The following is an 18873-nucleotide window of genomic DNA, read 5'->3' as shown; positions in this document are numbered from 1 at the left end:
CAATCGTGAGTCTGTGCGTAAGCCTGTGCGTACCCCTAGACACTCCCCTTACGCTGCCCTATAAGATCTTTTGGGAGACCCAAGGAACCTTCTTTTCTAGCCATCCGCCATGGCGGGTGGGTGAAAGACCCGAGCTAACATGGGGTTAGCTCGTTAAATTACAATAAAGCCTCGTGCAGTTTGCAGCAAGCTCTCAAATCCGCCTGGTGATTGGGGTGACCGCGAACCTGGCCTGGGACCCCGAATACTTGAGTTTTCGGGGGGTCCAACACACTACCTACTTTTCTTTGTTACAGAAGCTGATGGCCAAGGGCCCATAAGATCTTCTTGCCTCCAGGAAACCTAAGGCAGGTCATATATGACAGAATGTGTGGTCCAAGGACAGGTAAGCACTGGTAGGTTAAAGGAGGCAACCTAAGACAGGCACAGTCATCTGTCCTGTTGCAGAAGCACAGATATTATTTTATTAATTTAAGAAGGGGGAATTGGGGGCTGGAAAGGTGGCTCAGAGGTTAAGAGCATCGACTGCTCTTCCAGAGGTCCTAAGTTCAATTCCCAGCAACCACATGGTGGCTCACAACCATCCCTTATGAGATCTTGTGCCCTCTTCTGGTGTGCAGGTATACATGGAAGCGAAATGTTGTATACATAATAAATAAATAAATCTAAAAAAAAAAAAAAGCCAAGACTTAGAAAAAAAAAAAAAAGAAGGGGGAATTGTCGAGACCTGTATTTGGAAATCCATTCTGTCCCGCTGTAAGTTCAGAGAGCTCAACTCACTCCTGTTGTCTCTAAGACATTAGCTTAATGGCTACCGGATGCCATGGCCTCAGTGGTGAAGGGCTCCTATCCAAATAACAATAAACTTGAGCCCAGGCAGGTTTACTCTGACCCTGAAGGCTAGGTCATACTTGCAGCTATGAAGTGCCTAAAAGCCAAGTAGTACGTGTAGCTAGAGTGCAGGATTAAGGGAAGAGTGTCTTCAGGACTAAGGGAAAGTAGTTGCTATTTGCCCTTTATACATGATAATAGAAGTCTTCTGTCATTGTCCCCTCCTTTGGTTGAATACCTAAGATTGGTGAATGAATAAAGTAAAGGCATTCAGAATGGACTGAACCCGCCCTCCTGACACTATCCTGTCTCCATCTTTCCTTTAACATCTATAGTTTGCCTTTCCCTCATCCATACACCACCACTCAGGAGCAGACCTGAGGCTGATCAGCTGGTCCTGACTGCAGCCCCACAAACATCAGTCAGAGACAGTGAGGGAAGAAGCCCATAGCTAGCCAGGCTGAGCTCAGGAGGGATCAACAACAGGCAGGAGCTGGCAATGGCTACAAAGGATACATTTTTCTATTACTACATAGCACTTGTTCTGGGTTCTTTACCTGGGCTACAATCTAAGCTAACAGACAGGCAAACAGGAGAAAAACCTGTTTAATGGACAGCAAGTATAGAAGCCCTTCAGCTGACAGAGGCTTCCACAGCAAGCAGAGCTGCAGACCAGAGCAGGGACTCGGTACAGCAGAGTGCAGGACACACATGTTCTCAAAGGGGAAAGAAACACTGTCCTGTGTCAGATGAAAATCTTTCTGGTGATGACGCTTATCTGGAGCCCTCCTCTTCCTGAAGCGAGCAGTTTTCCTAACAAAGGTTTCTTCCTGAATGTCTTCTACGACAGGACAGCTTTGGAGAGTTACTCCTATGCCCTTGGCTACTCAGAATAGCACAAAGGAAGCCTATTAGGGGCAGCAAATTCTCTTCTCCTGAAATCACATTCTGTGTGGTGTGTTTGTCCTGAACCCCAACACTGACACAAAGCATCAAAAATCCTTGGGGCTTCTCAATACTAAGAGTTTTTTGTTTCTTTTATCTGAGGACCCTTTATTCCTCAGAGGCTCTGCTCTGAAGATGTTTGAACCCAAGGGTTTAAGCCCAACCTGAACAAAACAGCGAGTCTCAGTCTAAAACATCATCTGTACCTACGACAACAGAATTCACAGGATTCTCAGGAGGAAAAGCAGAAAGAGCTGGAGCTTAAGTGAGGTGTGCCACCGAGTTGCACCCCTAAGTGGCAGATTGCTTATCTAGCATGCACAAGACGCCAAGTTTGAACCCCAGTTCCCACTTCCCCTTTAAAAAAAAACAAAAACCAGTACCTCTGGGACAATTTATTTGAAGAATTTGGAGTCGTTGAGCACATGGTGATACTTGATACATGGGGATAACACCCAGGGAAGGCAGCTCTATACCCCATGTATCACTCTTCACCTGGCTGTTGACTATACCCTGCATCATATCCTTTTGATCAATGGGAAGTGTGTTTGCTCTAGTTGTATGAGCCATCCTGGCAAATTAGTTAAACCCAAGAAGGATGTGGGAATCCGGTCTATAGCATGTAGGTCACAAACACAAGTAGTGAACTCCTTACTGGCAATCTGTGTCTGAAGTTGGAGTGGACTTGTAAGGCTAAGCACTCACACTCTGGGATCTGAGATGACAGCCACATTAGTAGCATCCACCACCTCTTAAAGGAATGGAAAACAGACAGGGCAAGCCTAAGATTCGTCAGATTTGGGTAAGAGCTTTGTGTTTAGTTTCTTCTGTGTGCTTTGAAGTTTTCATCAAAGCAAAACAAGAAATGGATGTTCAGTTTATTCCTAGAAAGATAATAAACATAGTGCATAATGTATCAATGTGTGATGTTTGTTAGGTTTGTTTCCTCGTGGCCACCTGCCCCAGCTTACAACTGTTCCAGGGTGTTGGTAGCTATGCCGCCATCTTAGGGGCCTGCTTTGTGACCCAACAGGGAGGAACTTTAGAGAAAAGAGTGAGGAAGCCCAAAGTACCAACAGAAGCATACTTAGTCTCTGGCCACCATCAGAAAAGGACAGAAGGCTGGGCGGTGGTAGCACACGCCTTTCATCCCAGGACTCGGGAGGCAGAAGCAGGAAGATCTCTGTGAGTTCAAGGCCAGCCTGGTCTACAGAGTTCCAGGACAGTCAGGGCTACATAAAGAAACCCTGCCTCAAAAAGCAAAAGAAAAAGCAGAAAAGGAGAAAAAGTAAAAGCTACGTTTTCTGAGCTGGACTCATGGCATGTGGTTTATCTCTACCTAGAAGCAGAGTCATTCTTTTGGCAACTGCCTCCCCTTACTCATCACTAAAACACTGGGTAAAAATGTTTGGAAATAAAGGCAATTCACAGGAAGTCTAAGATTTTTTTTTTTAAATGAGACTATAGTTCCACTCAAGTGTGGCTTTCTTAAAAGTCAGTATTTTCCTACACAATGGAGTACTATTCAGCCGTAAGAAACAATGACATCCTAAAATTCACAGGCAAATGGACAAAACTAGAAAAAAAAATCCTAAGTGAGAAAGACAAATATAGTATGTACTCACTCATAAGCAGATACCAGACATAAAGCAAAAGCTACTCAGCCTATAATCCATAACCCCAGAGAAGCTTGAACCCTCTTCCAGATTCAGATGGAAGCAGATGCAGAAATCTACAACTAACCATTTAGCCAAACTCCTGGAGTACAATCAAAGTGAGGGAGGAGCGATAATATGAACAAAGGATTCAAGACCATGATGGGGAAACCCACAGCATCAGCTGACCTGAGCTAGTGAGAGATCACTGACTCAGGTCTGACAAATGAGGAACCTGCGTAAGACCAAACTAGACTCCCTTAATAAATAGGGGACAATGGTGTAACTGGGACAATAAGGCCACTGGCAGTGGGTCCAAGATCTAACAGTAATGCACAAACTGACTTAGTAGAGCCCATTCTATTTGAAGAGATACCTTGTCCAGCCTAGACACAGAGATGTGGGGTGCCTTGGTTTTGCCTCAACTAGATGATGGGACAGACTTAGTAGACTTCCTAGAGGACAGGAGTGGGAGAGAGGGGAGAGGAGGGAGGAGGAAACTGGGATTGGAATGTAAAAAACAAATTAATAAAAATGCAAAAAGACAGTATTTTCCTATAGAGATTTGTAGTTTACATCTAATCCTTTAGTGTTATGATTGAAATGGGAAGGCTAGAGCAAACCTGAAAAATAGCAATAGAAAAGCAATGCTTTAACTGGTGTGCTAAAGTGCCTAAGAAAATCGTTCTCACAGAGCAGTCAAGGTATTTAAATAATCCACAGCATTCAAAATGGTGATCCACATAACCAATGGTAAGGATGGGGTTGTGTTATATAATAGTGCTTGTTTTAAAGGAATAAAATACCTCATATATTAACTGCGCATATGAGATCAAAACTATTCAGATAAAAAAACCAAGTGAGCAAATAACAAAATACAGGGGACAGCACTTGCAAAAAAGCAGGCTATTGTGTGACTATCTCCTCCTGGTTGAAACATGCCCCACTGACTTAAGACAACTAAGGTGATGCAGGCCTACAAAGCTCTCATCAAGTTACAAGAATCTCAGAGACCCTCAGGGGCAGCTAACTCAAGTTGTTCCCACATCTCTACGCACACAGCTTTGGAAAGTCCTCATCCATGCTGGGTGGGCTTTTTGGTGATGCAGTAACTAACACCTATTAGTAATGCCAATAAACTCATTGGTTCACTAAGTAAGACTTCCATGGGACCATCTCTTTGGTCTGCTGGTGGTGTCCTATTTAGGGCAAATAGATGATTGTTCCTGTCCCCCTCCAAAAGTCAACACAACAAAGCTCTTTTTTTTTTTTTTTCCAGGAAAGCAAAAGGGATTTTTGTTTGTTTTCCAAAGTGACATTTATCTAAAAAGTGAAAGTCCCTAGGAACTGGATCTAGATTACGTTCCATATTTTGTTATCATTTTCATTTATGTAAAGTATTTTCAAAGAAATTTAAAGTGTCAAATGAGAAGACACAAGACCACTCCTATGATCTGTGCATATGAGAAATTTGTTTTAAAAAGTCACAAAATATTGGTATTCAAGTTGTAATTTGGAACTAGCACACCTCTAGTGATAATACCATGCTTTTCAAGGCTGTCTAGAGCACAATGTGAGAGCAAACCAGGAGTGCTTGCGTCAAAGTAAGTCTATGTGCATCAGGTGTTCCCATTTAACACGGGAAAAAACAAACAGCAAGCATGGCTTAAAACTACACCAGATTAGTTATCTATAATGAGATCCAAGTACAGTAAATATTACTTAATGAGCTGACAAATCTATTAGTGAATCCATTCCTGAGTCGATTTGACAGGACGAAAGGGTTATTTATTCAGTAGGTACCAGTTGAATAAAAAAACAATTTTTTTCCTGTTTGTTATAGAAGCCCAAATACTAATGCTTTGGGAATCTGTCCATATGACACAAGGGCTCCTAGAACTGCTTTGTGGTTTTATCTGAAAATGTTTTTCTTCTTATTGTATTTTTGAGTCAAGTGTCAAGGTCTTCCAGGTATTAAAAATCACAACATAATTCAAACTGTGAGTAACACACAGAGAAAAAGCACCCATCTCCATTTCTGTCACTGCATCACTGTCTGTTATGACCAAGGATTTCTTCCTGTCGTCATATGATATGTGATATGATAGTGAACATGTCCTGGCACAGACTTCCCATTAAGCCCAGGTTTTTTTTTTTGTTTTTTCGAGACAGGGTTTCTCTGTGTAGCTTCGGAGCCTATCCTGGCACTCACTCTGGAGACCAGGCTGGCCTCGAACTCACAGAGATCCTCCTGCCTCTGCCTCCCGAGTGCTGGGACTAAAGGCGTGCGCCACCAACGCCTGGCTAAGCCCAGGTTTTAAACAAATGTTTACATAAAAACCTTTTTATTGCAGACTGGAATTTGTTCCTCCATTTCCTCTTTTGTCCATTCCCAGGAATTTTGTTCTACTGTGAAGAAAAACTCTCCCACCTCGCCCCCCACCACCAAGAAACACAGCAACCTGAGGCATGTGGAAGGCTTAGGCAATAAAGAACTCTGGTCTCCACACACGTGCAAACATCCTGCAAGAACATGCGTATGCACACACACACAGCAAGCCAGCCCAGAGTAAGAGAAGAGCTTGAGGCATCTGCCATTTACACCATAGAAGACTGACATAAGTAAGCCCAAGAGACAGACAACCAGCATCTTAGGTTTTTGGAAAACACAAATGTTACTAGAGAGCAACAAATGAAGATCAGCTGAGAAAGGCAGGCCATACAGATGATAACCCTCAAATGAGACTTTCTGAAAGCACACAGAGTAACCCTAAAGGTCCAGCCACTAGACACACTGTGAAGCCAAGCATGGTGATGCAGGTGGGAGGCTCAGGCTGCATGGTCACTTGGCCTCCCCCTACACACACACACACACGCACGCACGCACGCACGCACGCACGCACGCACGCACGCACGCACGAGCTCAAGTGCTGGAGAAGTCCAATGAACTCAGTATCTAGAGAATACAAAAACAAACAAACAAACAAAAACAATAAAAAAACCCCACAAACCCCATTCTGGGTTCACAGCAAAAGGTGAAAATGAAACAGAACGTATTAGGCCCCTGCACTCAATGGCTTCATTACTGCATAGACTCCTGCAGAGAAAGGCTGGTCTCAGGCACTTGTTTACACCAGTGGGAAGAGCCAGTGCATGGCAACCAGACAACAGCTAATTGCAACCCCATTATCATTTACTGGAAACAACTGTAGATTTCTGAAATTTTTTTTATTCCATATTTTGTCAGTTACTTCAGTCTTCAGAACAACACTGAGGCTTTCCCAACCCACCTGAAAATTGTTAAAAGTAAAAGAAAAAAAAGCGGTGGGGGGGCACCTTGTTTCCATTAGATTATCGTCTTAAGTGTTGCTTTCTCAGCACAGTGAACCAGATGAAGATGGAGACTCTGAAGACAGTGAACATCTCAAAGCTGCTGGAACCCTGATATACCACAACCCATTGTTTCCTCACACCAATTGCTTGCTATTATCACTGGAGATGAGAATTACATACTGTACCATACTCTCTCCAGCAGAACCTAAGGCTGGGAGTAGAAGCAGCACACATCAGCTTGAAAATGTGTTTTTCTGTCACCACCTTGAAGCTTTTCAGAGCAAATCTGATCTGGGACCAAAACTGTCCTGGCCACTCCCTAAGTACAGTGGCCCCTCTGTCCCAAGCCTGCCAAGGAATTAAATGTGCACCAGATTTCTGCTTAACATTAATTACTACACAAACCCAAACCGCACGTTCTCCAGTGAATTATGACTGCAGAGCAAGCAGCTTCACGATGATGAAACGTGGCTTTCAATTTTTTACTCAGCATTATGCATTTTGCTTTTGTCATGCTGGAGACTGAGCCCAGGGCCTCTTGTATATTAGGTAGGCATTCCACCCCTGAGTTATAGGCCCAGTAGATCGTTTAACATTTATGTAAAGACGGTGGAGGGATACACCTGTCATCTCAGCTACTTGGAGGAGGATCAACTGAATTCAAAAGTTCAACACTAGCTTGGTCAACACAGAGAGAGATCTCTGTCAAAGCCGAGTGTGCTGTGGAATAGTAATCCTTTTGTACCCTGTAAAGATTTGTCACTTGCATTGGTTTAATAAAGCGTTGATTGGCTGATAGCCAGGCAGGAAATATAAGTGGGGCAATCAAACTGAGGATGCTGGGAAAAAGGGTGGAGTCAGAGGAGACACCAGCCAGCCGATAAAGCAGGTATAGAAAATGAGGTAACAAGCCATGAGTCACATGGCAAAGCACAGAAAAGAAACATGGGCTACATTTAAGTGTAAGAGTTAGCTAGTAACAAGCCTGAGCTATCAGCCAAGCATTTATAATTGATATTACGTCTCTGATTATTTGGGCAGAGGCTACCAGCTATTTGGGAGCAGGCAGTCTGGACAAGAAAACTCCCACCTACACACGTGTAGTGGCATGCCCTTATGTCTTCAGAACTAAGCAGGCTGAGGTGGGAAGGCCGCCAGCATTCATGAGGTGGAGAACAGACTAGAAGTGAGGCTACATTTCAAATGAATAAACTTAATGTCAAATTTAGTGAAAACACTGAAAGGAATTCTCTTCCTTACAGTGTTTTCACATCTGTCAAGGGGCTTCAAGCTCTGCTCTCCAGAAAAGCAAAAGATCAGACTGAGGCTCCAGAGCCTTTTATTACATTACCTTCTGTAAGGATAACCTGGGTGAGAGAACCATCACATTCCCAAGGAATTACTCTGGGGTTATTAAGGCATGAAGCCTCTAATTGTTTTCATACGGCACAATGTAGCTCAGATTATATGTATGTCAGGATTTGAACCAGAGTCTAAAAGCACTGACCTGCTCCACCACCAAACTCTATCATCCACATTTTAATGTGTGAAGAATTTCAGTCAAAACACAAGTCTGCACTGAGCATATGTGGAAAGTTATTTAATTGTAAAATAGAAAAGGAGGCCAGAGTACAGTCTTGAAGGTAATTGGTTCTTTATACAGATAATCTAGAGTAGTTTTGGGGTTAAACATTTTCATAAAGCAATAAAACAAACAAAAAAAAATAAAGAGCTTGAAGTTACACTTTACAAAAAAGAATGGAATAGTCTGTCGAATGTCCACACACTGTGGAACTGACAACATTGTGATGAGACTGAGTTGCAACACAGGCCTGGAACTTTTACAGGGAATATCGAAAGTTACATTAGACGTATCTATAGCATCACTGAGTACAAAAAGTTCCTGTTCTACATACAAAAGCAATTTTCCATAAGAATAATTTCTTGGGGGGGGGGGAGTTAAGTCCATGAAATATTTCAGAAACCCAAATGCACTGAGTTTGCCAAAAACATTATCTTAAAATCCAGCGCCTCAAAGTGCTCATGTGGAAATCATGATGGAAGGCACAGAATACAGTCTCACGTCCCCACAATGGAATTTTCCAAAAAGCATACATTTTTTGCAGATTCAAATTCTCTTGCAAGCTGCTCCTTCCAAGAACATTGTCACGGTTGCCAGTAAAATCATTGCTAGCTTACTAACTTTCGGTGACCAACAGAATGACAGTGGTGCCTTTTATATTTCTCGGTAACTTTCATCGTCTTTGTGGGAAACATATCTAAGCAAGTGATGCGTTTTAAAATCATAAAACATGCAGAATATGTACAAACAAAATTTTAAAAATATTTGCTTCATATACATGTAAATCTACTTGCATGTAGCTGAAATTGAACAAATATAAAATTTCTGCTTCCTAAAAAATGTTTTCAGAGAACCTGAGACAACTTAAAAGCTGTACAAAAGTTCCTGGGAGAAATCTCTTTGCAGAGTTATTTCCAGCATCAGTCCACCATAATTATTACACATTTGGTCTAACTGACAACAACCACTTCTGTTTCTGAGAAATGAAGTCTGTACCCAAATCAAGAATTACTTGTAACAGTGCCTTACTGTGGTTTTTTTTTTTTTTTTTGGATCTCCTCAACAATCTTTTATCAACTCATTTGTAACTGTAAAAAAAGAAACAACCAAAAAACTATTTACAGAATTCAGTTTTAAATACATTTCACAAGTTCTAAAGTTTTTTATATTACAAGAATTCAGAGCTCATGGCTTAAGTCCCATTATCAATCTGTAGTATTTTCTATTATCCGGTATTCCATGGCTGTGTCCTTACTGTGTACAGTTCAAGACTGCATTCATTCTGGACAAAAGGTAAAATCAAACTCCTGTTCTCGGTGGCTAGACAGCTTCTTTGTTGGTCTGGAGGCGTGTCATGGCCTCTAGCTTCTGCCGGTAAGCTTCTGCCTCTTGCTCCTTCTTGAGCAGCTGCTGTCGGTATTTCTGCGCCTCACGGTTTGCCTCATCCAGCTGTTTCTGAAGTGCTTCTCTCTCCTAATTTAGAAAAGAAAGTTGTGTTTTCAATTTTTACACAAATATATTAACATAATCATGTATCCTTCAAAAAAAAAAAAAAAAAAAACAGAAAAAAAGACAGACAAACAAAACACGGTGCAGTGGCCACAGCAGCTGCGTCCTGAAACCTCTAAGACTTTTTTTTTTACCTTTTCAACCAATTCACAAGTAAACCCCCAGTTTTGTTCTCTGTATTATAAGATGGAGATTATTCTCTAATTCCAAGAAAATTATTTCTAATTTATAAGAATAGGATGAACACAAAATGTGCACTGTACTTCTGTATGTCCTGAAGAAAGTACTAGAAGACTTAAAAGGAAATTATATAAGACTACCCCTTATCTCTACTCAGACCACAGTCACACAGCTGGGCACCTATCACACGCCTGAGCAAAGGCAATTCCATTACTTGCTTTCTCAATGAGAATAGTAATGCTCAGCAATGACGTAACCTTCCAAAAAACACCGTGAGAATTGGGTTTATGGGTTTCAGATGTTACTAATTTCAAAACAACCCACGCTCTTCTACACCACCAAGCAAAACACCTAAACTCCATCATAATGGCTGTTGGTCTGGACTTGCAAAGTTATACAGTGGGCAGTCCATAACAACCTTCTACTGTTAAACAGGTATGAAAATTTAAATGCTCAGTTATTAAGAGCCAGTATAAACAAACCCAGTACAATGAAAATAAGTTTACTTATTTCTTCTCTTCACGGAACCTCTATTATCAAGGAAAAAGAGACCAACACTTCAAAGAACCCTTGTGTATACCTGTAGTAAGCACATGAAGAAAACCTAATCCACACAGCCCGAGCTCGGCTCAGGGAAGTTTCCTGTCTTAGGAATGAGTTAACCTCATCACAAAGATCTATGATCTGCTAGTGAGGGAGGGGCCAGAACATAACTATGAGTTATAGAAAAGGCCAGGTTTACACTGAGCAGCACACATGCCCTGTGGGAGAAGGCGAGGGAGGTCCTTAAGGACAGTCTGAGGGTCTCCTCCTATATAGCCACTGCCTCCCGACCCCAGCTCATTTTTTTTTTATTTAAATTAGAACAAGCTTGTGTTACATGTCAATCCCAGTGCCTTCTCCTGCCCCCCACTAACCCCCTATCCCGATCCCTTTCTGCTCCCCAGGGAGGGCGAGGCCTTCCATGGGAGATCTGCAAAGTCTGACACCAGCTCATTTTAAGCACCCAATGACTGCCTCTGCTGTACTGCTCAGTTGCTCCTACCAGGAGTAACAAGCAGTTCCCCTCCCCCACATCAACTTTCACCCCATGATCCCACCCACGGTCCTATACTAAGAATGAAGTTAGATTTAATATTTTTCAGATTCCTATGGGTCCACCAGATATGGGAGTGACGGAGAAGTCCATTAAAGGAATGCCCTTTATTTCCAGTTCCAGCAATACCCAGTCTCTACCCTAACACCTTACATTGCTGCTTCCCTTCACTTAGACCTTTCCATAATGCTAGAAAAGGCGGCATCCAGAAAGATGGAAGTTGGAAACACCTAAGAATCAAGCCTCAGGGAAGCAATCAACATTGGAACTGGCTGTGACCTGTGTAGGACTTTGAGCTTGCCAATGATCAGGGGTAGGGGTGAAGGGTCAGGGCTTGGTTGTGTTTGCCTAGGAGTAAGACCTAGTTCTGGGAGGAGCAGGCTTAGCTTGCCCTGGCAACACAGACACTACAACTGGAATGACACAGAGGTTAGCACAGCCCTAGTCCAAGGACAGCAGGCAAACTCAAGACACGTTCCATAGTTTCCCTCCAGTTCCAGGAGGCACTGATGCCTGAGCTCTCCAGGCACCAGCACTATGGCTACACACATACACATAACTAAAAAAAGGATAAGATAAAATTTTTTTTTAAGTTTCCATGCATTAAGAAATAAGATCTTGGGGCCTAGAGAGATGGCTCAGAGGTTAAGAGCACTGACTGCCCTTCCAGAGGTCCTGAGTTCAATTCCCAGCAACCACATGGTGGCTCATAACCATCTGTTATGAGATCTGGTGCCCTCTTCTGGTGTGCAGATATACATGGAAGCAGAATGTTGTATACATAATAAATAAAATCTTAAAAGAAAAAAGAAATAAGATCTTTTTTGTCTTATTTTGACAGTCAAGGTTTTGAATATATATAAAATTCCCGATTACATAGGAAGTATTACAACAAACTGACTGTAAGGGATCATCTAATATTAGCTATTTATTAACATCTGGCATTTGCAAGGAGTTTACCATCACTGCAGAAGACAAAAGCAAAGGACTGAGACAAATAGTGTAAAAGTGAAATGGCTTAATCCTATCTTCCTTATCTCACTTCAGACACACACACACACACACACACACACACACACACACACACACCACGAAGCTGGGGCTCAAACATGGGACCCCACACATTCTAGTCTAGGCAAGTATTCAACCACTGAACAGTAAGTAAAATACATTTTAATACAAATAACTCCCTCTCACCTACTAGGCCAAATAAGAAACTCACTTCAGCTGCATTGTTTTTTTGTCTAAATCTGTAAAATGTAAAGATAAAGAACCTTAATATTTGTTGGATATGCTGAATATATGATTAATACACAGACTTTTGGTGTTGTACCTTTGACTTCTCAAAAATGTAGGAGTATGGAATGAGAAATTGTTTGCCATCTCAGTTTTCAAAGCAAATAAAAGTCTGAGAAATGGAAAATGTTATTTTACCAGAGACCTTTGTTTCTGATGCATAGTAACTAAACATACTTTAAGAAAGACAGTTTCTTTACATAGCAGTGTTTCACACATTAATAGTACAACAGGCTGACAGTTGAGATTTTTATTTAAGTATAAATGTTAATCCTGTGGATTTAATATTTTATAGTAAAGCCACACTGATTTTTATATTTTTTAAAATTTATTGTGAGCTTGTGTGTACTCATGTGCTATGGCACATATGTGATCAGGGAAAACTTTCTGGCGTCAGTTTTTTCCTTCTACCGTTACACAGACTTGGGATCAAACCCAAGGTGCCAGGCTTGCACAGTGAGTACCTCTACCTGCTGAGCCATCTTGTTGACCCAATTTTGATATATTACTGTGTTACTCTGTGTAAACTGGTACAGGTTTTTTGCCTGCATGTGTGCCTGTGCACCATAAGTGTGCAGTTCCTATGGAGGCCTGAAGAGGGCATCAGATCTCCTGGAACTGGAGTTACAGATTATTGTGAGCTGCCATGTTGGTGCAGGGAACTGAACTTGGATCCTCTGACAATGGAGCCAGTGCTCTTAACTACTGAGCCATCTCTCCAACCTCCAACTTTGATAATTTCATGAAACAATAACTTAATCAGTTAATATGTGATGTTCTAGGGATGGGTTGTAGCTGCTCAGCATGCAGGAAGCTCTGGGTTCAAATTCCAGCACTGCAGGAAAAGAAGTCTAACATCACAGACCTCTAAGAAAACGAAACTCTAGCAATAATCAACATTGACAGCAACAAGATACACCATAACCCTGAATCAGTACATTAGGCCACAACCTAAGACAACAGGAGATTTCAGCTCTCTTTATTTTCAAAGGTGATTCTCTAATTCTGCCTTAAAAGAAATAGCATGGACAATTTGACCATTTTAATATATAAATTTCTAATACTCAAATTTATGTATTTGTTCTAGCTATTATAAACTGAAAGATACAATTATAATAGTTTATCATCTACCTCAACAGATATTTTAGCATAATCTTGTTAATAAATATCACTGAGAATTTACTGTATGTTAACCATTGTACTCATCCTGTATTTGTCCCCATTTCATCTTTTTCTTTCTTTGAGACAGAGTCTCACTATGTAGCTCTGGCTGGCCTGGAGTTTACTATGTAGACCAGGCTAGGCTCAAACTCACAAGAGGGGACTGAAGGTGTGCACTGCCAAACCAGGCTTTTCTTTCACTTAATATCCAAAGCAATCAACTGCTGGTGCTGTTCACTTTCTGTCTTCTTGATGCAGAGGTCATGGCTTGAAATGGCAAGAAGGCCACAGTCACACACTCAAAATATCAGAAAATTCAAACCTACAGTTAAGTCCAAGCCCATATTCCTAACTAAAAATTAGGTTTATTTTAAAATTTTAACTTACTGTTATTACTATTACTGTGTGTGTACAATGAGTATGTTTGCAATGTGTGGAGGTCAGAGGACTACTTTGTAGAGCTGAGTCTCTCCTTTTACCTTTACATGGGTTTCAAGGATCAAACTCAGTCACCAGGCTTGCATGGCAATCATTACTTGCTGAAACACCTTGCCAGCCCAACACACAATACACACACACACACACACACACACACACACACACACACACACACACACACACACACACACACACACACCACAGCGCTTTATTTTTAATTATGTGGTACTTAAGTGTCTGTGTAGGATTGTATGCATGTGAGTGCAAGAATCTATGTGGCCAGAAGCTGTCAGATCCCCTGGAGCTGGAGTTACAGGGAGTTTGAGCATGAAAATGCAGTCCCCCACTACCACAAATTATGCCAAGTTTTCCACATTTGGAGAAATTACGGGAGGTAGCACATCCACACCATAGTGGATGAGCCTTGCTTTGGGGAAAAATAACTTCATGATTATGGTATCTCCCTTGGCAGGTATTAAAGATTTATTTTTTTTAAGATTTTATTTATTTATTATGTATGCAACATTCTGCTTCCATGTATATCTGCACACCAGAAGAGGGCACTAGATCTCATAATGGATGGGTGTGAGCCACCATGTGGTTGCTGGGAATTGAACTCAGGGCCTCTGGAAGAGCAGTCAGTGCTCTTAACCTCTGAGCCATCTCTCCAGCCCCTAAATTTTTACTTTTTAATCATTTTTATTTGTGTGTGTGTGTATGTGGGGGGGGTATGCACTTGAGTAAAGGTGCCTATGAAGACTAGAGGTGTCAGATCCCCTGAAACAGTTGTGAGCTGTTTGCAGGTGTTAGAAAGTGAACTCAGGTCCTCTGCAGGAACAGCCAGTGCTCTTAACTGCTGAGCTTTTCCTTTAGCCTCAAGTCCCAGTTTTTTTAAGGAGAAAAGCTAGGCCAGGTATCTATCTGAGCTATTTGCTTGCACATAAAAATCAACCGTCCAAATGAGATAAATGTTGATTTTTATAAATGTAGCTCTTAGCGGGGCTGTGGTGGCACAGGCCTTTAACCCCAGCACTTGGGAGGCAGAGGCAGGCCTTTGTAAGGCAGAACTCTGTGAGTTCAAGGTCAGCCTGGTCTACAAAGCTACAGAGAAACCCTGTCTCAATCAACCAAAAAAAAAAAAAAGAAAAAAGATAAAAGAAAATTCTTATAGCCAGTCACTCTGTCAACTGTGAGCACAAAACAGAGAAAGCCCTGTAAAAATTGTGCATGAGTTAACTTTTATGTTTATCTTTTTTAATCTAAGCATTATTAATATGCTTGAATGACATAAATTCTTTTTTGTTTTTTTTCAAGACAAGGTTTCTCTGTAGGTTTGGAGACTGTCCTGGAACTCTCTTTGAAGACCAGGCTGGCTTCGAACTCACAGAAATCCACCTGCCTCTGCCTCCCAAGTGTTGGGATTAAAGGCATTCGCCACCACCACCCCACTGAATGACATAAATTCTTAATGCTGTCCTGGGTATCACAGGGTGCCAACCCAGCCTCTACCCACAGTTGTGACAACCAAAACTGTTTCTAAACATTACCAAATATCCCTTAGGTTAAGAATCTCCCCACCTGAGAATCAGTTTCACAAAAGCTTTTGGGGTTAAAGTTTGGCCAAAATGTCATCTAAGCTAGCTGCATAAATGTTTTTTCCTAAGATAGTTCTATTGCTATCAAAGAATATACATGTAAAAGAGTGACTTCATGTGTTATAGGAAAAGTTACTTGGCCTGACACGAACACTGGGTGTCGAATCCTTATCTCGTGACTCCAGATGCCTCTACCTCCCAATCTCCCTAAAGCTTACTTCTTGGCTCCACTTAATTAGTGCATCTTAATTCCTACTCTCTTGTTTACCTGGAATTATATCCTCTCATCTCTGGAAGACTAGAAAAGGGAGCAGACTGGACTTGGTAGGAAACAGGCCTGCTAGTCATTAATAAAGGGACAGGCTAAAATCACTATTGTTTAATAAACTGTTAGTGGTGGTAGTGGTGGTGCACACCTTTAATCCAGCACTTGAGAAGCAGAGGCAAGTGGATCTTTGTGAGTTCAAGGCTAGCCTGGTCTATACAGTGAGTTCCAGGACAGCTAGGGCTGCACAGAGAAAACCTGTCTCAAAAAACCAAATAAATAAACTGTTAAATAAACTTACATTTAATGGCATTCAAATAATTTAAATGTTTTATTATATAATAGAAACAAAGTAATGTTTTTTTTTCATTTTCTATGCTCCAAAGAGACCATCTAACAATCAGAAAAGGATAACAAAGAGAACCTTAGGAGTGAGGAGATGCTCAGCCAGTAATGCGTTTGCTGTGCAACCATGAGAACCTGAGTTTGGATCTCAAGGACCCATGTAAAAAGCTGGCATGGTGCACACTTGTAATCACAAGTGCTGAGGGGCAGAGACAGGAGGACCCATGACGCTTGTTGCTCCCCTCAACCCATATCCCAGTCTAGCTGAACTGGTGAGCTCCAGGCTCAGTGAGGGACCCTGTCTCAAAAGCACAAGGTGGAAGCTGGGGAGATGAATAATAGGTTAAGTGCATTTTCTGCTCTTGCAGAAAACTTAGGTTCTGTTCCCAGCACTCTCATGGTGGCTCACAGTTTCAGGGTATCCAATGACCCTAGCCTCTACAGACACCAGGAACACACATGGTACACATACATACAAGCAAAATATTCATGCACATAAAACAAAGGTAATTTTTAAAAAAGAAAAAATAAAAACAAGGAAGAGAGTGACTAAGACACCCAAAATCAACCTCTAGCCCCACATGCATGCACACATATACCACACACACACAAAAGTGAGGAAAGAAATAAGATGCTGTTTAGTGAAGTAAGTTTTTAGTTTATGAATCAGAACTGTCCTATAGGTGTCACTTTATTTTGGGAAATAAAACATCATACTCCATAGTTAAGACTTAAACTTTTACTAGACATCCTGGCTAAGCCATCAGCCAGATTCTTTTGTGTGTGTTGTGTACTTGTGTGTGTTTTTAAGACAGGCTTTACTCATAACTAGACTCTGTTCAGTTCAATACTTGTGTGAGAATGTACCTGCCTGCTGTTTAAATACATGAGAATATATTCTAGCTGTCTTTAATAAGATTGTGTTGCCATTCATTTACCAAACAAAACAACCCCCTGCCCTATAACCAGAGCCTTTGACAAGAACAGCTAAACAATCAACTTTAGACACATCAGATGCACTGAAAGTAAAGAGGGTGCATTTTTACCCATGCTCATGAAAACTGGGAGAAAATAAAACCCAGACTTAAAGGTGATAGGTCAAGAACTGGAGCAGTTTATAGTTCAAAGCTGTTTCTATTGCATTTGCTTTTCAAAGTTATGTAAGAATCATGTTTTGTGTGAGATATTATAAATTTGGTAGATGGAATTTTATTTATAGTCATCTAAGACAAATTTAAGAGATTATGATTTGTTACACCAACAAATGAGTTTGGGAGAGGAAAAAGGCTAGATGTTATCAATAGTCTAAATTAACTCAATTTCCTCAAAGGATGTACTAGTAAAATAATCAGTTATCTTTCACACTTAGAAACATAATCCGTTTAGCAAATATCAACTTTCGGTAAGGGGATTTCCAGGCCAATCAGGGTGAAGCATTCTTGAAAGAAAAAAATTTTCAGTCTAAAAGAATATCTTCCTTTAGTGACTTGAATGAAGAATGGTATACAAGAACCAAAGACAATCCTAGTGTTACCAGCATAATACACTTTGTTACAAACAAATTCTTCACTTATTCATTCATTCATCATTTATTTATTGAGGGCTTGCCATATGCATGAGGCCAAAAAGTTAAACAAAATGACGACACTATTCACTTTCATTCTTTATCAAAACATGGCCAGTAATAAATATAAATGACAAATAATAATAATGATAAAAAGAAACAATTCATTTTGGATGGCTGCAGCAAAACACACCGGGTAAAAGGCTCCTTACTTCAATTTCTGCAGACTCCACCCGGCTCTCCATTATCTCCGTACACTGCCTCTTAGCTGGTGGCTCTTCACTGATGACAGTCTCCTCAGCAATGTCTGTTGCTGGCACTGTCAACACTAAAATGAAAAAGATGGACACGTTACGTCACACCAGACAACTAGGAGATAAAGTTTTGATGCTATTGGTATTACCTGCCTGCAGCAAGCAGCCTCGGTTATTTCCAAACACTGCTCTTGTATGAAGGTGTCCCTATTATTCACCTTTAAATTCTCACTGAGGCCCACTTACTGAAGTGACTACTGATGGCAATTTTATACATAACATACTCATTCATACAGCTGAGAGGTCAAAATAATATTAAAGACGCATATTTTAAGAGGTCTCAGGCTCCTGCTAACATAATTACTTTCAGAAGTTTCTTGTGCATAATTCTTAAAATAAGTAATTCATGTAAAACAACAAATACGCATGGAAAGCATACATAAATACATTCATTCAATCATACATCACTCTGCATCTGCTTTACTAACTCTGTTTAGAGTATCTTTTTCTTGGCACAGAGCTTTCTTTTTTTTTTAAGATTTTATTTATTTTTTTATGTATACAACATTCTGCTTCCATGTATATCTGCACACCAGAAGAGGACACCAGATCTCATAACAGATGGTTGTGAGCCACCATGTGGTTGCTGGGAATTGAACTTAGGACCTCTGGAAGAGCAGCCAGTGCTCTTAACCTCTGAGCCATCTCTCCACTCCAGCACAGAGCTTTCTAATGCCTGCTAATACTCTGCCTGAATACACACAATTGTAAACACTGTTCATAACTGCTTCCCTATTGGATTAGTGGGCACTGTTTACATTTTT

General features: G+C 41.0%; 1 protein-coding gene and 1 non-coding gene across 7 annotated transcripts in view; both read right to left on the bottom strand.

Annotated features, from left to right (window-relative positions):
* Positions 1-8340: 8340 nt before the first annotated feature.
* The window catches only part of Gabpb1 (GA binding protein transcription factor subunit beta 1), a 53338-nt gene continuing 42805 nt past the window's right edge, over positions 8341-18873 (bottom strand). For 5 of the 6 annotated variants that reach the window (XM_027421924.2, XM_027421923.2, XM_027421922.2 and 2 more), the window contains 2 exons: positions 18008-18123; positions 8341-9819 (listed from right to left, as the gene is read on the bottom strand). In XM_027421924.2, the coding sequence (XP_027277725.1) occupies positions 9667-9819; positions 18008-18123 (269 nt within the window). In that variant the 3' untranslated portion in view covers positions 8341-9666. Of the gene's footprint in view, positions 9820-17988; positions 18124-18873 lie in introns of all 6 variants that reach the window. The other variant, XM_027421927.2, reaches the window with a different exon arrangement.
* LOC113834097 lies at positions 14341-14506 on the bottom strand. Its single transcript, XR_003486652.1, has one exon. It is a non-coding gene; the product is annotated as a U1 spliceosomal RNA (small nuclear RNA).

The sequence above is a fragment of the Cricetulus griseus genome, chromosome 6 (assembly GCF_003668045.3).
Source record: "Cricetulus griseus strain 17A/GY chromosome 6, alternate assembly CriGri-PICRH-1.0, whole genome shotgun sequence".
Lineage (NCBI taxonomy): Eukaryota > Metazoa > Chordata > Mammalia > Rodentia > Cricetidae > Cricetulus > Cricetulus griseus.
The sequence above is the reverse complement of the archived record's forward strand: the minus strand, read 5'-3'. Positions and strand labels throughout refer to the sequence as shown.